Source organism: Martes martes, assembly GCF_963455335.1.
Source record: "Martes martes genome assembly, chromosome: 1".
In the NCBI taxonomy this organism is placed as follows: domain Eukaryota; kingdom Metazoa; phylum Chordata; class Mammalia; order Carnivora; family Mustelidae; genus Martes; species Martes martes.
The window spans coordinates 107,156,564-107,182,678 of NC_137888.1; the positions used below are offsets into that span (position 1 = coordinate 107,156,564).

General features: G+C 46.9%; 1 protein-coding gene across 3 annotated transcripts in view; it reads right to left on the reverse strand.

The window, feature by feature from the left end:
- DGKG (diacylglycerol kinase gamma) overlaps positions 1-26,115 on the reverse strand; it is a gene marked incomplete at its 5' end in the record, with an annotated part of 158,805 nt that overhangs the window by 48,754 nt on the left and 83,936 nt on the right. For all 3 annotated transcript variants that reach the window (XM_080820972.1, XM_080820971.1, XM_080820970.1), the window contains one exon: positions 6,187-6,277. In XM_080820972.1, coding sequence (XP_080677098.1) covers positions 6,187-6,277 — 91 coding nt within the window. The remainder of the gene's footprint in view (positions 1-6,186; positions 6,278-26,115) is intronic.

Genomic DNA, 26,115 nt, shown 5'->3' on the forward strand with positions numbered 1-26,115 from the left:
GAGCAAAAAAGTGACGTGGCTGAAACTGTAAGAAGACAGTGGCATTTTGTAAGAGAAAACTGATAGAAACTATTTCTTCTTACTCGGCTGAAAGATTTTAAGGATAAGGGGAGGAAACTTGTAGATAGTACGTGGCTGAAAAGAGGTAGAGAGGGAGGATGGAGCTGTGCTGAAAATGGGTAAAGGTTTAAGGAATCGAAGGATCACAGAGGTCCTCCTAGAGACCCGAATTTTAAAGAAACAAGGGCTAATATTCTTATAGGGTTGAAATAAGGCCTGCATTAAAACAGTGCTGACCTGACTGCTTAGACTGTGGGTTCCCTTTCCCCTCTGCCTCTCTACAGTTTAAAGTGTTCTACTGAGAATTCAGGTTACTTTTATAGTCAGGGAACGAGTGGCCTGCATAGGTGGAGGGAGGAAGGAACTAAGGTGGGGACACCAGCAGCAGTAAGGCGCTGGACGTTGGGCAGGAAGGACCATGAGCTGGCCAATGCTGCCTTGGGTGGTCTCAGTGGGAAGATGGTACTGGAGGGATGAAGCCTTGCTCCTGACTGAGGAAGGGAACAGACCAGAAGGAGGGTGCCTCTCTAAGGCCTGTTCCAGCCTCCCTTTGACTCCAGGGTTTCATGCATAATTAGGTTGCCACCTTTTTATTTTCCAGGAACTGCAAATCCCTTTGAATGTTCTTCTCACCTCTCCCTTCCCCAGGAGCATGTTTTCATTTCATCTCCCTTGGTTTGTGGCTGGGTTGATGGCCTGAGTGTTTGGCCTATTCCCATCTTCATTACTCCAAGCTCTGAAGGGCTCTACCTGCCCACGCTGAGAAGGTCTGAATGCCAGAAGAGGCCTGGATTGAAGATTTCTTCCCCTCTCATTTAAGGGTGTGCACTATTGCAGGTGGAGACTGAGGCAGAATAAGAGAATGCCTCCACCTGGAGTTCCTGCTGTGAGCTGGTTGGGTGAACTTGGCCAGGCCACTTAAGTTGCAAAGCCCTTGATTTCTCTCTTTTGTAAAATAATGGCACTTGATTGGCTTGAAGTAGCTAAAGGTATCTGCCCCATCTTGAAACAATCTGATGCATTCGTTATTAACTTCTTTACGTGCACCTCGCTGTGCTAAATGTTAGTTTTAGAATTTAGGATTCTCGTGGACAAGGCCTATATCATGAGGAGGATCAGCTCTCCCTAGCACCGCACTGAGCACACTGCCTTTTGTAAAAGTAAATTTCTAAAAATTTAGATGAAATTCGCATAACACAGAAGTAACCATTTTAAAGGGTGTAATTCAGTGGCATTTAGTACTTCCGCTCACACTGTCTTTTTAAAGTGTTAGAATAACACAGTCAGCCGGGTTGGTTCCATTTTGTTGTAATAACAAAATGCTGCACTGCACCTCCGTGCTTACCCTCTCGTGAGCTTGCATGCAGGAAATTCTCTAGGCCTGCGTTGCAAAGAACCTACTGGGTCATATGGTCTACAAATGCATTTTCAGTTCAGCGTATACCGCTAAACCGCTCTGTAAAGCTGTGGCCACTTGCATTTCCATGGCGGCGGCTGAGGGTCCCACTTCTGCGCATGCTCACCCCCGCAGGGCGTGGAGAATGAACTAGTTCTGTCCACATCAGCAAAGAGAGATCTCCAGAACATCGTGGTGAGTGAAAAAGGCAAGTTGCGGGGCACAAAAGTATTGTGGGGGAACTCAGTTCTCTCCGTAGTATTTTCTTCCTTTGATTAAAAAAATACTTGAAGGGAATAAAGCAAAATATTGACAAATACCATTTCTAAGTGAGGGGGAAATGGGAGTATTTGATATATTGTTCTTGAGATTTTGTTGCATTTTTAAAAATCCTCAATTAAATGGGGGGGGGAGGAGTACAGTGATGTGCAGCTTCCCAAAATACACAGGATAACAGATTTTTTTGAGCAGCTTCCAAATTTGGATTCACTTCTCCCCATGCAGAAATTCGTATTAGTGGAGCCAGCTAGCCTTCCCTTGTGAACATTGTTTTAAAGTAGATAAAATATCAAGGAATTTTGGAAGTTCTTATTTTTAGCCAGTAAAATGAAAAATTTCCACAGCATATAAAATAAAGTGCTCTAGTCGAAGCCTGCCTGGTTGGCTCCGCCTAACTATGATCACGTCTAAGAACCTTTCCAAAGCTATTCTGGGCCTGGGGTGGGGGAGGTGACTCACTGTGTCCCTCCCTCACCCCAGCCCCTATCTGTTTATTCAGGTGAAATCAGATTAAAATGAACCTTAACAGTAGCTTCAGAAGGGAAGAGAAGTCAGAGACAAGAGATGGAGAAGCTTTAGACCAGGGATGATGAGAGTCACGGGGGTGACATACTGGCTTCTTAATTAGCATCAACCATAATTTAGGGAGCATCCATTTTCCAGAACAACACTAGCTTTCATAGGCCTTCCTCTGTGTTACAGGGAAGGAAGCATTCAGAGCGAGCATGGGCAATGTTTCTCATGCTCTCTTTTTGATAAATGTAAAAATCTCGTGCTTACTTTTAATGCTCTCTGAAATGTTAAATACAAGCATGTGAATAAAAGGAGATCACATGTGCCCCATGTCTAGTTGAGAATCTGGGTTCTAAACTGTGTGCCAGCATCCAGGGGTATCCAGAATTTGCCTGGCCTGACCATTCGTAGGCTGTAGACTTCAAGGGAACTCCTTGCCCTCTCTCTCTTGGCTTCTATCCGCTACTCTGGAAGTGTGATTGTGACGCCCGCCACGTGGGGCTGCTTGCAGATTCTGAGCCCTTAGCTTCATTGCTAGTTTAAAACAAACAAACAAATGTGAAAACTTTAACCCAGATAATAGCCTTGGGAAGTAGGTTAACCTCTTTCATCCCATTTTATAGATGAGAATACTGAGGCCCGGATACAGTTAGGCAACTTGCCTAACTGCAGAACAGGGCTCACCTCCTGGTCTTGTGTGCCTGGGCCAGGTACCTTTCACGGTGCCCACCCTGGCCACATCTCTGTGGGTAAGCAGGAGATCTAGACTTGTCTTCTCCCTTGCCTGAGTCTCTGAGCAGCTCAAAACAGCATCTGGAATGATTTGGCTCACATGGCTCCCCAGGACCCCTGGATCCTATCTCCTTAGGACTAGTTAAGTGAGGATACTATATTAACCGGCTGTAGTGTGTTCTGTTCGCTGGGCCATAAGCTTCCAGAGAAGCGACCAAGTCTCCTAGTCCTTCTCAATAAGCCACGAGCCTCAGAAAAATAGACTGTGTTTCCTGTGAGAGACTTTTAATGAAGACCTTCCCTGAGTAATCTCAGGTTAGCTTTAAGTCTTACCACCCAGATTCTGACCAGCATGACACATGCGCACAGCAACTCTATAGATTTTACTGTGTGTTGCCTTCAGTCCCTAACCTGGGTGCTCCTTCTCAAGTTGCTGAACCTCTTGGCCTTACCTTCCTCAACCATAAAGTGAGGATGTAAATATTTGCCCTGGATGTTCTGAATGAAAGGAGTGCTGCATGGGAAAGCCTTTGGTAAGCTTGAAGGCACAGCCACGACCCTCCTGTGGTCCAGCACGAACCCATTCCTTTCTCAAGGGAGCTGTTTAGGACTGTGTCTTCTGTTCTTCTAAAGCATCTCTCAGCAGACCCACCTAGCCGCCTTGGCTGAGAGGGAACCAAATGGGCTCACCTTTAACGGGAGGAGGAGGAAACCGTGCAGCCATGCTGAAGAATTCACGGAGTGAATTTTTTGCACTTTCAAGGTCAATCTTTGTTAGTGAGTTCTAAGCTAAAGTCATTCGATCTAGAATTGTCTCTCTTACTGGTTTCCAGCAACAGAATCTTGGTCAAGTTACTTCATGCATCTAAGCCTTGGTGTCTTTATTTAAAAAATGTGAAGATACTTGCCTCACTGGGTGCTTGTGTCAAATGAGGACATAATGGTAGGCAATCAAAGCATCTTTTTCTCTTCCCTTTGTAATTTTCTCTTCCTTCTGCTTACCCTTCTAAACTTCTGTGCCTCAGCTTGCTTTTCTGTGAAATAGGAGTAATAACGCCCGGCCATTGAAGCTCACAGGGCTCCTGGGTGACTATGCAACGAGCTGAGTTGGGCTTTGAAAACAGTGACGTGCAGTAGAGATACCTGTGGGGCGGGGGATATTCTTGGGGTCACTGACCTTGAACTGGGGAGGGGACTGGTCCTCACAGGCCTGGGCTGCTGTGTGTAGCAACTGCTTTAGCAGGCCACCTCGCCAGTCTCTCCCACTACTTTCCCTGAGGCTCCTGATGCTCTCCCATCTACCCGTGGTGCTCTGCGGCTTCCCAGCCCCTGTCACCCACATGCTTCGCCCCCATCTGCCTCTCTGTCCTCTGGATCGCAAGGCCCAGGACCATACCCACACAGCTCTCTGGATGCCGTAACCATGTCCGCCCCAATCCTGCAGGCTGTTAGAAACGGCCTGCACATGACCACCCCCTCCCTGCATGAATAAATACTAAAAAGACTCATTTGGAGTAGATAAGGAACACAGGAAATGCCCCCCCAAGCCACCAACGACCCATAGTTTGAACAAACCCACCCCCTCCAGAGGTCCCCAGCGTCCTTGGCCCTGAGGCCACCAGCCCCCTCTGTGGTTGAGGAAGAGGCCTTGTGTCTTGGGCCCAGAAGGAAGCATGGGCAGGGTGGGAGGAGCCGGGAGGGCGAGCCGCACAGGCAGGGGAGCCGAGCTGCTCTATTCTGGGCACAGTTTCAAGGCCAGCTGCAGGGAGAACAAGCAGGCGCTGTGCGTCTGCAGCTGGCAGTGGTTAGGCGAGGGCTGTCCCTCACTTGGGGTGTATTTAAAGAGACCCCACCAGACAATCATGCCAACAGGAAAAATGCACACACACGGGCTCTGTCGGCCTGGCTCAGTCTCCAGGCCCAGCCTCTGGCCTCGTCCTTTTACTGCATCTCCCAGGCAGGGGGTTGAGAGAAGTGGCCTAGCTCCTTGGCCTCTCCCAGGTGCAGCTGGTCCCACCTGGGGACACACAGCCCTGGCACCTGGGCCTTTCTGTCCTCCGACTGAGCTGGGCACAAGTTCCAGGGATTAGCCCTGACCAGCTCCTCCCACCCTAGGGTTGGTAACCCAGCAACCGGAGGGGAGAGGCAAGCAGATGAGTCAAATGGAAGCAGAGAATCTCTGGCTTTGTGTTTTGTTTGTGAAAACTCCCTGGGAGCACAGGCTGCCTTCGGCTGGGAATGGTGGGGCTTTCCCACACCGCTTTAAGCCAAATGCTCCTCCTCCAAGGGGTGCCTAGGCCCCACCTGACTGCTAATGCAGGCTTAAGGACAACGCTGGTGGGCCCTGGGGGAGCCCATCCTGGCTGAACTGGTCGGCCTCCTCTTTCACTTGTTTTTCTCAAGTGAATAGAGGCTACAGGCCTGAATCCCACGGGAAGGTGGCATGGTAGCTGAGGGAACTCACGGCCCCAGGCCCTGCCTAGCAGAGACAGGCTCTCCGGTGGCCAGAGACCAAGGAGGCCTTCTCCTAGAGGTGAAGAGACTTCTGAGGGGAGCCCAGTAGGAGTGGGCTGAGCGGCAGGGAAGCCTCAGGCAAGCCCGTGTGAGGCAGGCTGCTGCAAGTGCCTAGAGAGTCAGGAAAACACGAGTGTGCCAACAGCGGCAGCTACGGAATTTAAGGGGCCCATTTCTCAATGAAAAGTCAGGGCCCTCTGCTAAAAAGTTACCAAGAATTTCACGATGGTGACATGAAGGACATTAACCCGAGGCCCCCATGGGCCACTGCGCGCCCATGAAGCAGACCCTGGGTACCTCTGAGTCAGCTCCTTGAAGCAGCTGTGACAGTGGAGGCCGAGTGGGCTGGGAGATATGTGCCCTGTGCCTGTGGGCTCCCAGACCTTTACCAGCCCTGGGGCACTGCCTCTCCCCTTTCCAGCAGCCTGTCTCCCTGTGCTGCCGGCAACTACGTCTTTGCCTCTCTGAAGGTGGGGGGAATCCCAAGGCAACGGTGGGGACAGGGCTGAGGACAGGAATGGATCTCTAGCCCCAGAGCCCCAGGGCCTCCCAGGACAGGCCAAGAAAGGGCTGGGAACAGGATGGAGACACAACAAATGGACTCCACTCGGGAGCTCTTCCTAAGGACCCGGAGACATGTTCTGAGAGGGTGTGACAGTCCAGCACCAGAACCAAGTTCTGGGAAGCCTTACCTCCAACTCTATGTGGTCGTGGAGCTTCTTACAGGTGGCGGCAAAGGTCTCTGAGGTGCCAAATTCAAAGTACCACAGCTTGTTCTTCATCCTGCCCGATGAAGAAGAGAGCTGGCTCAGTAATCTGTCTTTGGAACAGTCATGGCAAATAGCTATGCTCTTAGGGCTGGGAAGCCCAAGCCCTCAGTATTCCCCACTCCTCTCAGCACTTGTTAATCAGACGATTGGGGAAGACATTTTTCACCAAATCTTCCAGCTATGAACTTCAAAGAAAAACCCGTTCATTTCTTAGACATCGTGGCTACTTGGCTGAATTGCCAATGGCTCTGAAGTTCCTGGTCAGAGCAGCAGAAAGGTGTGCTTGCCTCTGCATCTGGACCAAGGGAGGAGTTCTGTGAAAACCAGCCAGAGGGGGGAAGTGCCATCATGCTCTGATCACCGTCCTTTCTATGGCTAATGCAGAGGGACTTCCGGTAGGGCCCTCTCTTGCGTATCATTGGGGTACGAAGGGAAGCTCAGACAGACGTTTCAGACTTGGGGTATTTACAGTCTCGGGGCAGAGAAGAGAGAGTCCCACATGAAACCAACCAAAACATGTGCTGCTTTGTCTACACGCTCTGCCTGAGGGAAGCAGAGTGGAGAGAATTAGACAGAGATTTGCAGACAAGGTGGAAAGAGAAGGAAAAAACCAAGTTGCTTGGTAGCAAGAGCTCCCGCCATCACCTACTCCCCAATTGCATCTGCTTAGGTCATGGCAATATTTCATTTAGGGGGAGAACTTGTCATTTGCTTTGAAGTAAGAGTTCACCATTTTGAACTTTAAAATTTTTCAACATTTCTTTAGTGGGGGGAAAAGAAAGGGATTCCCGCATGGCTGGGGGCTTGGCAAAGTCAGACACTGTGCCCTATCATTTGGTCATTTTGATCAGATGGTCTCACCAAGAAGTGTGTCTGCTGGTCTTCCATTCCTTCCATCCCACCTGTCATCTCATTATGAGGGGCTGGCTAAGAGAAGGGACACCTGTCTGGTTGATAAGCTGGCAGATTTTGCTAAGGAAGGAGTAAACAAAATCACATCTTTCTTGACACAGTCTTTAGGAGAGGAAGCCATCTTGTGCACTCCTGATCCTCCAACCTCAGATTTGTGGCCTAAGAGGAACAGAGCATTCTTTGGAGGGAAGAAGGCTCTTATTTTTCCCTAGTATTCCTGGGACCACAGGAGACAGTCTTCAGAATAAAAGACATCATTTATCTCTGCATTCTCAAAGAGAACATAAAGATGACGAGACTATGTTCATTGCATATGATTTCTAAGACCTAGTTGACTGGGAAGTAGCTTTTCTGATTCTATGTATGTATGAAAAGAAATAATAAATTTTGAGGGAAATAAGGATAGGCAGGATTTAGGGAGTTCTGCCTAATGAAGAAAGTTAGCCGAACTGGGTATACCTGTAACCAGACCAGGGCTTCTCAACTAGTGTGCTGCAATCAGGCCCGCCTGGACTATGGATCCCTTCGGTCTTCGGGTGGCCCGGCTGGCGTCTGGGGCCGCCCGGCTGGCGTCTGGGGCCGACTGAGCCCTGCTGTCACAGTGGGCGTTCTCATCGGTGTGCCAAACAAGTGCTTTTGTTTTCTACGCCTGCCATGAAGTGAAAAATCTCGGGAAACACTGTTCTAGATCACTGGCTCTCTGTAGGCACAGCCGTGTGAATACAGATCACCTGGGGACTTCATTAAGATGTAGGTTCTGATTTAGTCGTTCAGGGCTGGGGCCGGAGAATTCTGTGTTTCCTAACAAGCTGCTGATGTCGGTCCAGGGATCACACCTGGTGCTGTGAGGATGCAGAGACAGATGGGTGGTTCTGAAGCATTAGTATTCCTAAGAATTGCCTGGAGAATGTGATTAACATGCTGCTTCCTGGGCTTCGAGCTATAGAGAGTCCCTGTGATAACTATGGGATGGGGCCCAGGAAGAGGCAGGAGCACCCCAGGGATTATTATGCAGGTGGTCAGTGGTCACGAATTGAAGAAGCATTCCTCTAGCTACCAATGAAGTGATGGCCAAGGAAGAGAATGGACTGATTAAACCTGACAGGATTCCTCAAGGAGGATCAAATGAGGGTCAGCGCCTCTCCATAGACCATGATGGCAAAAGACCCGAGGACAGGAATAACACAGACTGTCATAAATGTCAAGGTTGAGCATTCCTCTCTGGCAGCGAGAGCATCTCTGTAGCCAAGAGACCTGCGCTGTGATTCCATTTTCAAATATCACTTCTGGTCTGAATCATGACTTTTGAAAGTTATTGCCAGGAGATTTAGAGTTTTAATAAGAATTTCCGGAAGCCACCAGTTTTTTTTGCCCCAGAAGTGGCTCTTTTGATAATCTAATAAGGTTAAGAGGTCATGGTCAGGTCAGTGTAGCAGAATGACTGAGCGGATCAGATTCCTTGTCTATGGCTGGTAAGATACCCGCTGCTGCTCTGTAATCTCTGACAAGCTTTAAGCCTTAGTTTTCTCACCTGTAAAATGGAGTTGATTAAAAAAAAAAAATGTTTCAAAGGGGAAGTGAGAAGATTAAACGAGGCGATTGCCAAGCACTTCCAATAATGCTGGCTGCACAGTGAGCTCACCAAGAACATTAGCTACGTACATATTGGCTATTATTTCAATGTTTGGATTGACATATTTGGATAACATAGTAGGGCAAAAATGACAGATCGGGCTGGGTGGCTCTAGAAATATGTGCGCATTTTTCTAGGGCAGGAAAAATGTGATCTTATTTGATGGATCATGTGTCTGACTTGTGGTCAGAAACATATGTTCTCCACATATTTCTTCTAATAGGTTTTTCCAGATCATGGACCACACCCTAATCCTTGGTTAATTATCTTGTCTGGTCACACAATTGTCCAAAGACATGATGTTGATTAGGAATATGCTTCTGTGAAAGTGCATGTTTGGTGTGAGACAGCATTTATCAGTTCCAGAAACTCATTGTGTTGGAACTAGATGGGGGTCTACTAGGTATACTGAAGACCAAAACATGGCACTACATGAGCCAGGCACCTGGGAAGGACAGACAAGGAAAAAGATCACAGAGTTACGAACAAAGCTTTAAGCCTTGGGAGTACCTAGGTGAAGGGACATCCAGTTCTTAGGGAGGCCAGAGGCAATCAGGGAAGGCAACCTGGGAGGGAGCAATGCCAAGGTTGAGTTCTGAAGAACGTGGAAGGGAACAAAGAAAGGGGAGCATTCCAGGCAGAGGAAGAAGCCTGGGCAATGGCACAGGGCAAGAAAGAGCATAAACTTGCTGCAGGTGACCTAAATTCAAGGTGAGTGGGCTGCTGATTGGCCAGGTAAGGCTGGAAAGACAGGCAGGAGCACATCTGTAAAGGATGGGGATGTTATGCTTAGGTGTTTGGGCTTTATCTTTAAGTCTATAGTGTGTCATGGACCATCCTTATGTGAGGCTGCTGGAGGGGATGGGTGGGGGGGCAGTAATAATCTCATCAGATTTGTGCTTCTTAAAAATCACTCTGTTCCAGACACTTCTGCAAAGAAGACATCCAGATGGCCAACAGACACATGAAAAAGTGCTCCATCACTCGGCATCAGGGAAATACATATCAAAACCACAATGAGATACCACCTCACACCAGTCAGAATGGCTAAAATTAACAAGTGAGGAAATGACAGATGCTGGTGAGGATGCGGAGAAAGGGGAACCCTCCTACACTGCTGATGGGAATGCAAGCTGGTACAACCACTCTGGAAAACAGCATGGAGGTTCCTCAAAAAGTTGAAAATAGAGCTGCCCTATGGCCCAGCAATCACACTACTGGGTATTTACCCTAAAGATACAAATGTAGTGATCCAAAGGGGCATGTGCACCCGAATGTTTACAGCAGCAATGTCCACAATAGCCAAACTATGGAAAGAACCTAGATGTCCATCAACAGATGAATGGATAAAGAAGATGTGGTATATATATACAATGGAATACTATGCAGCCATCAAAAGAAAAGAAATCTTGCCATTTGCGACGATGTGGATGGAACTAGAGGGTATTATACTTAGCGAAATAAGTCAATCAGAGAAAGACAATTATCATATGATCTCCCTGATATGAGGAAGTGGAGATGCAACGTGGGGGGCTTGGGGGGTAGGAAAAGAATAAATGAAACAAGATGGGATCGGGAGGGAGACAAACCATAAGAGACTCTTAATGTCACAAAACAAACTGAGGGGGGCCGGGGGTAGGGAGTTAGGGAGAGGGTGGTGGGGTTATGGACATTGGGGAAGGTATGTGCTATGGTGAGTGCAATGAAGTGTGTAAACCTGGCGATTCACAGACCTGTACCCCTGGGGCTAATAATACATTATATGTTTATTAAAAAATTTAAAAATTAAAAAAAAATCACTCTGTTCCAAGTGTGGAAAGTGGCTTGGAGGGGGTGGGTACAGACTCGAGCCCTAGAGAGTGGTGTGGAGGTGATGTAGAAATTCAGAACAAATTGGGAAGGGCCTGAACGAAGGTAGTGACAATAGAGTAATGGAGAAGAGAATGCTTTCCAAGAGAAAAATCAGAAGGTGGAATTGACAAAGCTGATTGGTTGTGAGGAGCGAATGAGAAAGAGTCATCACAGAAACACCCAAGTTTTCGTCTTAGCGTGAGACATGGCAGGTGCCATTCACTGAGAGAGGGACACAGGAAATCAGTGCTCCAGTGGTGGTGGTCTTTGTAACTGAAGGACAGCTCTCTAGTGTTTTGGCCCATCGTCCGTACATCCGTCCATAGAACATCTGTTGAGTCATCCTATGGGCCAGGCACTGTGCAAGCCTTGGAGATAGTCATGAATGAGAGTCTCTGGCCTCACAGAGCTTCCATACTTTGAATAGCTTCCCCCAGACACTAACATTCGACCTCTGACCCATAGAAGATGATGTGTCCAAAATTTAAGAGCTTTTACTTCTTTTTCTAACTCAGGCACGTTTTAGTTAGAAGTGGATACATTCTATTTCCCTGGCCTATGGCCATGGCCGCTGAACATTTTACATAGGCTCTCTCTTTCAAGTCTCAGAAGAACCCCATTAAGTAGACACTATTGCTAAAAATTAGGGAACTAAAATTTGGGGAGGATAAATAAGTTGTCTAAGGTTGCAAAGCCAGTTAATGAAGAGTGGTGCCCAGCCTGTCTGTGCTTTGCTGCCCTGCCACTGAGCCTAGTGTGCTTTTGTGGTGTGCTGCTGTGTGTCACTATCGTGCTTCCTAGACCTCTGTGGTTCTCCTTCCCCAGGTTGTTAAATGGATGCACTTGGAGATCTGGGGGGTCAGTGGTGACATTACATCCTAGGAGATATTGCCTGATGCACAGTGTCAGGCCCTCCTAGCTCCCAGGGGCCAGGGGGCTTCGAGAGGAGTTGGGATTGGATTTGTCATAGGAACCTCCTGGTTTTGAATCTACACAGTCTCACAGAGTCAGGGAGACCAGAACGGACCCTGGTAAAGATGCTCCCAAGACACCCTGCTCTTTGCCTTCTCTCAGCTCAACCAGAAATGGTGCAGGGACAGGCCCTGGGGACCATCCCCAACACCGAGTGCAACAGGGGAAGCTGGAAGGCAAACCAGTTTAAGAGGCATAAGAAATCATCTAGAACAGGTCCTGACCTATGGAAGACGCTCATCCCCTATATACATTTTGTTGATTGAATGTTGCTGATGGCCTGTCAGTAATCAAAGCACTGTCTTGATAATGAAGACGGTCACTTATGTGTTTAATCAGAAAAGATGCCACTAGCATTTATTTGAGATAATATAAAGGGGGGTTATTTTGGTTGTCTCTGTCCTAGCCACCAAAATGGTTGAAAGTAGGAGTATGAAGGCTGGGGCCATGGAGGGTCGAGATAGAGAAAGGAAGGGACCCCTACTGAGATAAAGGTTGATCAGGTTAAGATGGCTCCCAGCACCCTGCCTGATTGAGGTCAGGCATTTTGGTGGGCCCTGAGGTGGAGGCTGGCTTCAAGCCAAGTGATGTAAGAGGAGAGAAGACAGAACCTTTCTTTATACATGTTGGAGTGTTGTTGCCAAGGATTTCACTGGTAGGCGTATCTGAGGCAGGGCTCCCTGCAGGTTCCTAGTTGCCCCTTTTCTCAGCTTCTGTAAGCTCAGGAGGGAAACCAAATGCCCAGCCTCCCATCATTGCACACCGATACACAAGGGGAGTGGCAACAGGGATACTTAGGGTCTGTCTACACTGTCAGAGCAGATCTGTATAGCATGGAGTGCTGGCGAGTTTTTTGTTGAACTGGAACTAGGCTCTTGCCTCTTAATTTTGTACTCTGCTAAACATTTTACATATATTATCTCTTTTCAGTCTCAGAAGAAGTCTATGAATAGGTCCGGTTGCTACCAATAAAAATTTCACAGACTGAAGTACGTTCTCCTCTGCCTCACTTTCCCTTTTCACCCTTCCATTGACCAGCACCAGCACCTTTCCAAAGCCTTCGGTAAAAGCCTACAGGCATGTGATAATCTACAAGGGGCAGAGGGACAGGCAGCCCTACCCCACCCTGCCAACCAGAGCCTGAACGCCAGTGTTCCTTCTTCTCTTTTGAAGATGCCTCCCCAGACACTTGACAGTTAGCTCCTGCTGGAGGGTTCCTGCCCTGCCTACGGTGCTGGTTTCTGTCTGTGTCACCTTCAGTTGTACAAGAACATGGCATTTGGAATCTGAGAGGCTAGTGTTCTGCCACTTGCTGGCTAGGTGAGTGATAGGAGTTCTTTGAAGCTTCGTTTCTTCTACAAAATGGGGATGTTATTTTCTTTCTTTTTTTTTTTTTTTTAAGATTTTATTTTATTTGGGGTGGGGGCGGGGGGACAAGCAGACTCTGCTGAGTGCAAAGCACTACAGCCCTGAGATCATGACCTGAGCCGAAATCAAGAGTCAGACATTGAAGCCCCTGAGCCACCCAGACACCCAGGAATATGATTTTCTATCCCACAAAATTGTAAAGATCCTATGGCAAATACACAACACCAAGCAGTGTTTGTTTACTGCATGGGAAGGACTCACTAACGGTTCTTTCTAGTTACTAGGCGATGCCATCCCTGGAAGGCTCATTCCCCTATGGCTGCTGGGGGAAGGGCATGAGGGGGGTGCAGGGGTCTATCCTAGACAGCCAGTGTATTTGAAGAAAATAAAGGTAACAATGTTTTAGTGACTTCTAGAATGCTTTTTCTGCATCTCTCTTCCTGAGTTTTTTTTGGCTCACCATATCTTCCCTTCTCATAATCACCTTTTAGCTGGAGATGACTAATCCTTAGCCAGTTGTCCCAGGGCAGGTTTCCATGTCCACAAAACTCCTAGGAGCACAGTCAACCTCGAAACTACCATCCAGCTGAGCCCATCCTTGAGGAGGAAGACACTCGTTGGGGCTCCTCAAGGGACTTTCAGTCACAGGGAGGAGAGGCACATAGCAGGAGTGATACCATGGGTTGATTCTATTTCTGGGTTTTCTTAATTTCCCCCGGCTTTATAAGAAAATAACATCGATTGCACACGAGTGAGTTGAATCTCTCATTTGACAGATGAGGGCCAAATGAGACTAATTAAAAATGTTCTTTTGTATTTGTCAGCAGTTTAAGGCTGGATTCAGTCATCATCCCGACAGCCTATGAATAGGCCACTTTCAAGGATGTCCCCAAGTAAAACCAAGCTAGCTGCTGGGCATTTTTACCCACAAAGGCAATGGAGCTTCTGATGGCCCTTTTCTGATATTCTAGGAAGTTTTAAAGGCAACAGACTTTGAAGTCATGAAAACATGAAAACATTTCTTTGAGTTTAGAAGGCTACAAAGAGGACACTACAGCTATTTCTAGAAATAGGAGCCCTTGAAGTGATGGTATTCCTCTTTGTGGTTTGGACTTTGATAATCAGGTTCCCTGAGTGGGTCATGACTCAGTCAGTCAGGCCTTCTTTCTTGGCCTTGTCAAGCAAATGCTCCCCGCAAGATGGGTTCTGTGTTGTGTGGATGGGGCGGACTGATGTGGTGGAGGGCGTGCTGGGCCAGCCGGCAGGGGCTCAGCCTCATAGGCCTAGTTCTCATACACGTCGGCATGTGACACCATGACTTACTTGGGGTGTCCTGGCCTCAGTTTCCTCGTCACAATGAAGGGTTTGAAATGGTGGATTTCTAAGGTTTCTCCCAGCTCTCTAAACAACTAGAGATAACACAATCCAGGACAGGGTGGGAGAGCCCACGTGCTCTGTCACCATGTTGGGGTATGGGCCCCAGTATTGTCAGAACTATCATCTTTTACAGAGAAGCCAGAAATATGTCTTTATGTTAAATCTGATTATTAGAGTTAGGCAACAAACTCATTTTTTGGTAATTCTTTTTTAGAGAGGCGGAGGGAGGACAGGTGGAGAGAGAATCTCTCCCAGACATGGGGATGGATCTCACGACCCTGAGGTCATGACCTGAGCCAAAAACCAAGAGTTGGACACTCAACTGACTGAGCCATCCAGGTGCCCCTGAATAAAATTTTTTAAAAGACCCAAATCTACACATCGGGGGAAAACTATAGCTAGCCAACACGCTATTTCAGTACATTAATTATACATTTTCACAAGGTTCAGCTCAATCAGAAAACAAAGCAAAGAATTTCAGTTACTGCTCACAGGGATTTGTTGAGGTACTGCTGGAGCTACTGCTACTCCTACTGATGACAGTAGACCAGTGTCGGGTTACTAAGGTGAATAATAATCTAGCAAAATTAAACAGATGTGATAACACAGAAAGAACAAACGCAACCCGAGCTGAGCTGAATTGTAATTGAGTGATGAAGGTCAGTAATAATAGTGAGAATACTTTATCTGTTAACATTTTATACTATTTGAATAACAAGGGCCTTTAGAAGTTTAGTAATTGTGTTAACTGAAGTTTAGATCAAAGGTTAAAAAAAAAAAAAGAGCCGAGGCAGGTGGGCTTGGTTCTAAGGCCAGGATATCAAGTCCTGTAAGGGGCCTGTGACTGTCCCCTCACAGGTGCTGTAGAGGCCATCTGTGTCACCCGCACACCCAGCTGTCCTGGTCCATCAGAGAGCTTGTCACCGCATCTAATCCACCCTGCATGCTGTCCCCTGTTCTCACTGCTCACTGGAATGGGCGCTCCATGACCCTGAGGCATGGAGCTGTGTGTGAAACAATCTTTTCCAAGAGGGGGCACTGGCCCCTGTGTATAAGGGAAAGTGACCCCCCAGCAATCAGGAAGCAGGCTTTATAAATAGCTGTTTTTGTTCTCTGAGTGTGACTCTTGTGCCCATGGTTCCTGCCAACAGATTTGTCTTGGCTCAGTGTATTTCGGCTTCAAGGAGGCAAGGTATTTACTGGCTGTTTTCCATACTGGGGACAGATTGGTGTTCACAGCACTCAGAAAAATCTAGGGTGGTGACCAGATTAGACAACTGGAGACCAGAGATGTGGGGAACAAAAAAAGAGGGAAGGGCTCAAGAAGGAGCTAAAGGAAACAAGAAGGCCAAGAAAGGGGGAAGGAAATGCCTAGCGTGTATTTTGCAATATAAATACGGAATCCTCTTAGTAACCTATGTTATAATCGCCTTAATAACTTCTTAGCTCATTTTCACGTGTGAAAAATTACCTGTAAAATCACAGATGACAGATCGTTTGCACTTAAGGGGCCTTTGGGGTCCAGGGATTCCCAGTCAGAAGATCACAGGTTCCAAGGAATCTTCCAAAGTATGAAAGGAGTCCATGAGTTGCTGTCAACATTTCTTAATGTGAAACAGTATTTGTGCATTTGCTCATAATAAAGACTGCATAGGCTAACTAGTGGGTTAAAATTTTTTGCCATGGAATGGAATTAAACCAATTACATTGGTTACCTCATGGTAACCAGTAATCAGCCACTGATTGCATAGTAAATGGGTGGTGTTGAATAACAAAAATGGGAAAACAAATTATTACCTGGAACAGCTTTATGGCTGATAGAAATCTTATTCAATATGGCACCCATGGTGGTGAGGGATGAGGAATGAAGAAAAATAGGGTGCATGCAGAACTGCTAGACCATACCAACTCTGGAAGGTGGTTCTCTTCTAAGCCAGAGCAGTCTTCTCACGGTACAAATTAGCTCAGACCAGTCCTTGGAGACATACTGGTTGGAATCCAAGGCCCAGCTCCAACTTCTAGTCCGTGTCCCTTACCTTTCCACCTGCCCTGGCTCCTGTTGCTGTGCCTGGGATGCATCTGAGAGAAGTGGAAGAGTCAGCCACTTCAGGGGACCTAATGCCTGCAAAGCTGCAGCCGTTCTCCGTGGTGCAGTGGCTTTGTTCACATCTCCCCAGCCACAGGCATGGTTGAGAGAGCGCAACTCTAGGTTGGCCGACTCTGGTTGCTCAGGGCCCGTGGCGCTCTTCTCCACAGAGTCTGTGGTCTGGGCCTCCTTACTGGCCTCTGGTTTCCACTCTTCTCCCGAAGCAACAAAAGGCCAAACCCACTGGGCAGCCTCTCCACCACTCTGATGGAGTCTGGGGTCCAGACAATCTATCCCCTCTGAACAATGATGCTTCTCTTTCACGCAACACCGTTTGTTTCCGTGGACTACGGACATAGTCTCCTTTGGTAAGCTCTCCCCATTTCTGTCTGGCACCTGACGAAATCTCCTCCTAAGGGCAGGACTCCAGCGTGAAGGCTGCCAAAGTCTGAAATCTGATCCTCCCCCATGGTAGCATCGATGATGTGTGTGTGTGTGTGTGTGTGTGTGTGTGTATGTAGACATACACAGGCCAGCACAGCGAGGCTTCTCTGATACTCTGCGGTGAAGCACACTCACAGCCATGGCCTCTCTGAGGTGACGGGGTCTCTAAAATTTCCACAGTCCGACTTGAGATCTGCCGCAGTGATGACCATGCCACCCCATGGTCCTGCCACTTTGGGGGTGACCCTCGGGAGCGACAGCTGGTGAGGCAGCTAGGGTTTTCCTCTCCTGAGGGCCTGAGTGTCTGGAATGTTCTTCCAGTCAGTATCTGTCCTTGCCAAGAGAAAATCACTCCCTTCCCCCATCCAAAAATTAAAAAAAAAAAAAAAAAAAAAGGAAAAATCTCACAGAGTTTGGCTGCTTTCAGCAATCTTTTCTTCCTTTGAAGATTTATTCGTGGAACGAAAATCCCCCTCAGGCCAATTTGACCGATGCTAGAGGGCTCTGAGTAAGTTTGCTCTTCCAGGTCTCAGAGAGCAAAGTCAAAAGTGGGACAAAAAGAAATCCTGTGCCTGGAGGAAAGGGGGCAAAGGCAGGTGGCAATGTGTGTTTCTAAGGTTCTGTAATGACTGCTTAGTTGTTGTGTATCTTTTTTTTTTTTTTTTAAAGTAGGATGCCCAATGTGGGACTTGAACTCATATCCCTGAGGTTGAATCACATTCCCTACCAACTGAGCCAGGAGGGCACCGCTGCTATGTAACTTTTTGATTCTGAACTATGCTTTACCAGCATTCACACGTCCATCAGCCCGGGAGGCTGGTCTTCAAAGGCATGTGGGGACAGTTAAGGCCCAGGCAGGAGGAGATGGCTGATTAGAACATAAGTCCCAAATGCCTAGAAAAGGCAAGCCACTTTGCTGGAATGGAGCTCATGTCCAAGAAGGCTGCTTCCTGGGTCCTGACCAACCAAGGCTAGAAACTAGAAACCATCCGGGTGAGTAGAGGCAACCCTAGAAGCAGGTCCATACCCGCTCCCTACTGTGATCACCAGTGGGCCCCTGAGAGAGACAGCAGAGCTTTGCCTTCCCTCTGCACACCCTTCTGTCCAGTTCCCCCTCCATCTGATGAGAGTCCTCTCAGTTCTGACTTACCCATGTTTATTGTGTGCTGCCACTGCACTAGCTGTTTTGCAAACCCAAGGGTCCCCCTCTCGTGGTCCTCACGTCTACACTCAGTGGTTTTTCTATCAATGCTTCTGAAACGTCCTTCAAACTGCAAAGCTGAACTGGAATGGTATCACAGTGTCGGAGGCAACGAAGGAGCCTGCTCTCTTCTCTCTCTCCCACAAGCAGCTTTTCTGAACAGGGGGCTGTGCCAGACTTCTGGTAGGTCAGGTTACAACAGCTCTGTGGTTAAGCCGGCTGCTGTCACTCTGAGCACATTTCCCCATAGAAACGATGTGATGTTGAGGTTCATTCCCAGGCTAATCTACAAAAGCCAATTAACTGATTATGTATCTAGTTTTGGAGACAGCTACGTGGAGCTGAAGCAGCTCTGGCTGGAAGCCAGAAAGGCCTGGGTTCAAGCCACAGGTCAGTCACTTACTTGCCATGTAGCCTTCGGCAAGTCATTTAGTCTCTGTGCCGTAGTGTCTTTATCTTGCATTGGGATGATATTATCTACCTTGCAGGGTTTTGGAGAATGTTCAAAATGGGCCATATCATATACCCTGGAGTAAGGGCACAATAGAGTTCCATTACCACGTATAAAATTGGCTTTGTGGCCCCATGGATTCTGAATTCCAATTTGAAATACGAGCGGTGCACCTTTCTGGCTGACTTCGGATTGGAGAATTTTTGCTTTCCTGGGAAAGGGACATGGCGTGTTCTCAAATCCCTGGTGCTACCCCTAAGTCTGGGCTGGAGTTCTTAGAATGGGACAGGAGGTGCCAGAGAGAAGTAGGAAGGAGCAGAGGTAAGAAGGCGAGTAAGGGCACGACGTAGGTACGCATCCTATTTCTTCCTTCTGCTCTCATACAACTAGACGATGATATGGTTACTTCTTCCCAAGTTTCCTGTGCCTTCCACACCACCAAACAGCCGGACACCTCCTGGTCAGAGTGAAATACAGACTAACTAGTTCTCCCCTCCTTCTTGTACCTTTTAATTCATGAAACCGTTAGCAAGGCAAGCCAACGATTCATTAGATGGGGCACATGCCTGAATAAAACCCCCTTCCCATCCCTATTGCATCTTCTTCCTGTGCCAGTCTTAAAAATCTTAACTAGGAAAGCACTCGCCAGAGCCTCATTCTGCCGGAGAAGGCTGCAGTATATGCTGCCAGCAGAATCCTTTCTATTTTGCCCTTTAGAAAATCTCATCCATATGCTCTCGGCTTTGCTTCCACTCTGATGTTTGTGACTTCTGATACTTGTGTATGCACTCCTAACACCCACTGCAGTGACTGTGATCATGTGAACTTGTCCCCCTCGTGAGCCTGGCATTCTGGTTGTGTGTTCAAGCCCACCAAACCCCCACGGTCTCTCAGAGGTCATGCTCACTCCCCTGAGAAGCCCAACCCGTACACTTTGCCCCCTTGCTGTGCCGTTGGCAGATATGTCCCCACTGTGGATGTGACCCCGCTGCTCCTGCCTGCCAGTTCCTCGGGAGAACTGCTTGGCACCTCGTCTGCGAGGCTTCTTATTTCTAGCTCACACCTGCTGCCCCACCGTGGGCTGTGATTGTAGAGTTTCATGTGAACATTCTACTTTATCCCCTTTAAATCTCATTTTAAAGCTCTCCTGTTTGGTCTTCAAGTCTCTGGCCAAAAATATTCCTCTTGGTTTATGGGACAAGCTCCTGATTCCTTGCCAGGAATCAGCACTGAGATCCATGGTCCTGAAGAACAGTCGTTCTCAGATCGGTTACAGAGCAGCTCTGTGTTCCCCATATGTGCCTGTTTCTTCTAAAATCATGACTCATGCCTGATGAAGAGACTTGAACATCACCTCTGCCCCACGTCCCTTCATTTCCTACGCTAGACACCAGAGTCACTAGGGATACTGACCAGGATTCTTCTGGATGTGTTACTTGCCCCCACACCCACAGGCAGCAGGGGGTTATAGGAGTACGTGTACCTCCCTTTGTCTCTAGTGCAGACGTTTTCATCAAAGTCAGTTCAGCAAAATATTGGTTTTGTAAGATGCTCTAGGGTAGGGGAATTCTATGGTCAAGTAAATTTGGGAAACTCAGTATCTTGCTTTTGTATGGTGTCAATAGGTTAGAATCTACACTAAAGGCTCTATAATATTCCACAGAAAAGAAATATACTTAACTTGGAATTTCCCAAATGAATTTGATGATTGCCCTCCTGTGAGTTTCCTTTTAGCATCCCACAGAACGCACTCTTACCAATGCTGCTTTGATGCATGCTTGAAGCCTAAGAAGTTACCTATGATGAGTCTGCTGGCTGTCCCGCTTTCCCTTCTCCAGAAGACCCAAGACTGTTCACCTTGGATACAGTCTCAGACTTTTGGGTTTTTTTCCTCCCCAAACAGGGATGGGGTATTTTCTCTTTATTTCCATGTTATGTCTATTTATTAGTCAGCCTCTGACCTTGCTTTATGTTGCCTTGACCTACTGAGTTTGTTTTCTTTCTGGATCATTTCGTTTAGGTCATCTAGAAACCCTTCATCAATGCAAAAACACTGATCTCTAAAGCTTCCTGGAGCTCATTCATTCCCTCCTCTGGGAGGAGACCAATTTACATGTGCAGCACCAGTAATTTGTGACCAAGATCAAGTGAGAAAAATCAATAACTGGCCCCCATCACATGTCTAAGGTGATATTTCTTGAGCAATAATGTGACAACTTGGAGGCCCTTGGATCTTAGGAGGCCTGGAAATGTGTTTATTTGACTTGCACTACGGTTTCTTAAATTGGAGGATTTTATATACACACCTGGAGCCCAGCTTCTCTTGAGATATTGGATTTGTTAATACTGGGTTGCTTTCCAACCTGGCAGCAATTGGCTGGAGCTGAGTTCTGGCTGTTCCCATGACACAGAGCACATGCTCTCCAGTTTGCCAGAGTCCCCGGCACTCCCTAGAGCCCCACGTCCTCTCACCTCCCTCACTTAAATTAACTACCTCGCCTCTGCTGCCATTTTGATCTGTGACCCCTCACAGAGACCTTTGTAGTTTCCTCCTAGGAGTCTTCCTAGGAGCTGCCTCAAAAGGGTCTCCCCCACCTCCTTCCCCATCTGATTCCTCCCATTTGAGCTGCTGGTACCTTTGGCGACTAGTCCTAATATATGTCTAATGTCAGAGCTGATTAGTTACGGCAGAGTAAGAACTGAAGCCATTGGCATTGGCATTGCACTGACCGTGTGCTAAGAAAGAGAATATCATCCCAAGGCCACATCTTCAGAGAGAAAACTATTTTCAGTTGCTGTGGGTTTACAGGTTAGGTACAACATGTTAGGCTTATCAACTGTTTGACCAGCATGGAACACCAACTAATGAACTCATCCTTTCCTGAAGAAGTAGCTCAAGCTCACGTTTACCTTTCCCCTGAATTTTCTACTTTGCACAAACGATGGTTATTATGAATGCTAACATTATGCTATCAAGTCTTGATTATTAAAGGACAAATTATTATCCAGTCCTCAAATCTCTTCTTTTCTAACTCATTGGCTTATTGCTGGTGGTTTCATTTTTCTTTAGAATAGTTATCACTAGCTTGGTGGAGAGCAAAATTAAAAGTACAAATCATGAACCAGGCCATCAGCTCAAGTCAGAGAGCATCCTGTTTATTATCTTTGCCTCAACACTGCACATGTCTGCAGAAACCCAGATGATGAGCAGCCTCCCTTCCTCTCCCTGGCCAAGTTTAGGGCTGAGGTGATGCAGGAGAGGAAAGGGAGAACCTGATGAATTAGAAGCTAATTAATAGGAATGCATTGATAGCTCCAGTAAGTTTCACAAGACTAACAGTTTGGGGTTTTAATTCACCCATGATGTTCCTACCACCTCTTGCCTTATTGTAATCCAAAACCGGAGACTGCAGACACACATTCAGCCCACAGTTCAAAGGTAAGGTATGGTACTTGGCTTGATTGGCACTTTGGAATGCTTTCCAAAAAGCTCCACTTTGGAGATTAAAGGGACCCTTGATTCGACAGAATAGAAAAATCTTGTTACTAGACAATGAGGAGTTTCAGTCTGAGTGTAGGTCCAATAAACATGACCTCATAGCATTTATTATACGTAGCATGTAAGTCCCTGACGCTTTAGCAATTGGAGGGTATAAGTATATTCTCGGAATGAGGAGAGCCTCTCTTTCATTGAAGAGCATTAGACGATAGGGAAACTGCTTTCTTAGTAAAAGGTGAAGTGGTAAAGCCCAAAGGAAAAAAAGAATTTAAACACTCATTCGATCTTCAAAGTAGAGATCTATAATCTTCAAAGTAGAGATTTGATGACCCCTCTCTGAAGCGTGTTTACAGAAAGATGCTTACACTGGGAAGGGGGCTGAAACCCAAGTGCCAGTCCAAAGCCTGGAGTCTGCAAGTTATTACTACAGTTAAGAATTACAGCACTATCTACGGAAACGAGAGTGGCTACAGGGTACTTGCTTATGGACCGCTATAGGTTCTCCTCACAAATTCCCATAATAATCCACAGTATCACACCAACGTCTGAAACATTTCACATCCACTCATTTATCTGCTCTCATTCTCAGAAGCATCCTGTGAGATAGCTGTGATTTCCATTTTACACACCAGAAAATGAAGACTCAGGGAAGTGAGTAACTTTCCCCAGGGCAGAGAGTAAGTAAGAGGCAGGGTAGAAGCTGAAACTCAGCTCTGATTTTTGGATGCAGGGAAACACAGGGATTAGTACCTACATTTCATGTGAGGGGAACGCAGCTTAACATATGGAGTTGTAAGGCCATTTGCCTGGGGTTTCTGGAGAGATAATTTGCTTATTTCACCAGGGAGTTACCTGGTTTCCTGATAAGTACAGCAAAAGGCTGCTTTCAAACTTTCCTTTGGCCATGGGGCACCCGGGTGGTTCAGTTGTTAAGCCTCTGCCTTCAGTTCAGGTCATGGTCTCAGGGTCCTGGGATCGAGCCCCGCATCGGACTTCCTGCTCAGTGGAGATCCTGCTTCCCCCTCTCCCTCTGCCTGCCGCTCTGCCTACTTGCGCTCTCTTACTCTGTCAAATAAATAAATAAATAAAGTCTTAAAAAAAAAAATCCTTTGGCCAAACAACAAATACATTAAAACTGTCTTTAGTAAATATTGTTTGAAAAGAAGGATTAAAATTAATCATTGGAATCTTTCTTGAGAATTTCTATTGTTTTTCAATCTCTCTTTCATTAAATATGGCAAGTATGAACAGTTTAAGGAAACTATATCAGACTGAATACGCTAATCGTATCAGTTCTAAATATAAAGATGGACTCTGGTGTATCACAGTAACACCCCTAATACAAAAGGATGATAATTCTCCAAAGTTCTAATTAGTAAAATATAACAGATGGATAATAAACTCTGAAATTTTTTCTTTGGAGACAAAAAAACCCAAGCAAAAAAACCAAACAAACATGTTAAACTAAGTTTAGAGGCCACTTAAGTCCATTTCTGCTTGAGAGAATCTGAAATCGTGGCAGTGAGGAAGAGAGAATGACGTGTGGAATTTTGTTCAATATGAATTTCTACTTCCCCAACCAAACAGCAAGCTTCACAGTTCAGGGCTTGTGAAAAAAGCCCCATGGTTGGTTTCCACAGTTTCCCTGGCCCTGATTTGCATGAACTCCCCCAGGTTAGCAGAGCTGATTCCTGTTTGCCTCTCTCCTGACAGCCCTCTTCTTTCTGTCTCCCTGAGGCTTACCTCATCTCCCGTCTCTCTGGGTCTCTCTCTGACCTAACACCCTGTACACCCAATATGTTTCAGTATAAAAGTCCCCATGCTCCTGGGAGCCCTGGAATTTGGGCTCTGGAAATACTCTGCAAGATAATTAATCTCTTCACGGACCTATTCACAAAGTATCTGCTGACTGACCACCTCCCCGTCCACTCACTTACCCCGTGCACAGCATGGAGGTCATGCTGCGGCCGCCTTCCCTCCCTGTCTTCCCACCCCACCTCAGAACCACTCGCCTCTCTCTTCACATCCAGCATCCTCTCGCAAAGCACATCTGCCCTTTGCCCAGCCTGCTTCTCTCCTCCTGGCTCCTTCTTTCCTCAGGGCATTCCCATTTCTTCCTCAAGCTCAAATGGAACCTTCTTTCTGAAGTCTAATCCTACTCCCTCTCAGTTAGGTGCTCCCACAACACGCTCATTATTCACGGCTCCTTGGTCAAACAAAGCCCACCATAGTATACTGTATATCGTTCTTTTGTGACGGTTTGAGGGAGGGTGGATATGGTTGGTTAACTTGTGTTCTCCAAGAAGCTCTGTGGAAGGCCTAACCCCAGTACTTGTGAATGTGACTGTATTTGAAATGGGGGTCTCTGAAGATGTCATCAAGTTAAGGTGATGTCATCCTGGGTTAGGGTGGGACAAATCCAATAACTCGGAGTCCTTAAAAGAAGAGAGACATTTGGACAGAGAGACACAGAGGGAGAAAGCATGTGAAGATGAAGGAAGAGATTGGAGTTTTGTAGCTCCAAGCCAAGGGATGCCAAGAATTGCTGGCAACCACCAGAAGCAAGAAGAGAGGCATGGAACAGAGTCTCCCTCAGACACTGGGAAGAAACCAATCCTGCTGACACCTTGATCTCGGACTTTTAGCCTCCAGAATTGTGGAGGAATACATTTCTGTTATTGGAAGCCACCCAGTTTGTGGTAGTATGTCATGGCAGCCTTAGGAAATGAATACATTGGTGATAGCTTCTGGATATGCTCATCTTTCCAACTAGACCCATGGGCTCCTGGAAGTAGGGGCTCTGGTAATCCATATTTCCTCGGTCGCAGGACAAATACTGACACAGAATAGATGCTCAACACATTCTGGCCGAATGAGGGAACGTTCTCAGCACCATCCTTCTGCTTTTAGGTCAGTGGATCCCAAGAGGGTTCACTTTCCTGAGTGAGCAAGCTTAGGAATGAGGTGGAGAGATAACGGGTTAGCATCAAAACGATGACTTAGAGTAGACAAAGCAGAAAAATCAAAGTGGGAAAAAATGTGTCAAAAACCTTGTAGGCGGACTGTAAGAGGATGTGGAGGTCAGGGCTGGGGTTGGTCAGGGAGGGAGTGTTTTGAATGTTTAGGACTGCATTTTGAAATAATGGGTGATGATCAGGCCCCAGAAGGAGATGCCACACTAGACTGACGGGTCAGGGTGGAGTAGGGAAGGGGAAGCAAAAGAGCAAGCAAGTGATGAGGCCAGACTGGCATTTGGGAGAAGATATTTATAAAGGGTCCTAAGGCAAAGCAAGCCTTTCTATAAGATGGGACAAGGATTGTGGCAGCAGGTCCTTGTGTGACAGAAACAGGACAAAAACACGGGCAGCTGCCAAAGTGAGGACCTGAGAACAAAGAGTATGAAGACGGCCAGGGGCCCAATGAGGAAATCCTGAGGCGGGGACAACGTGGGGACCAGCTGGGAGCTGAGAAACTAAGGAGGTAAAGATCTCCCAGGGGGCACCCCCAGTTGGTTGTTGGGGTGGGGGGCAGAGGGCTCTCATTCAGTGGGTACCATAAGCTCACCCCTGGGCTCAGAGAAGATGATGTGTTTGTCATCCAGATGAATGAATCTGGCTCCTCTTTTTAGAAACCTTTGCAACATATTCCACAACTTCTCTCAATAACTCATTTTAGCCTTTAATAGGTCTCCAGGCCAGGAGAATCTTTCTCCCATCCAAAACAGCAATTCCTCACTTTAGAAGCACATTTTCTCCCTTTCATTCTTTCCTGAGTCCAGATGAAAAGTAAGGTGTGGTCACTATTTCCTGTTGAGAATCCTTCACTGTTGAGGCCAAGTCCCAATATATTCTCCGCTTCTTCTGTCCAAAAACACAAAAACAAAACAAAACAAAAACAACAGCAACAACAACAAAAAACAAAACAAAAACAAAAAAACTCTCCCCTGCAAAAAACTATTTTGGTTTACTCAAGGTTTCCTCATGGGGCCGTTAATTATCTCTGTGGTTCTTCTCTAGTCTCTTTCTTGGGTGTTTCCTTGGTCGTGGGGCACCGAACT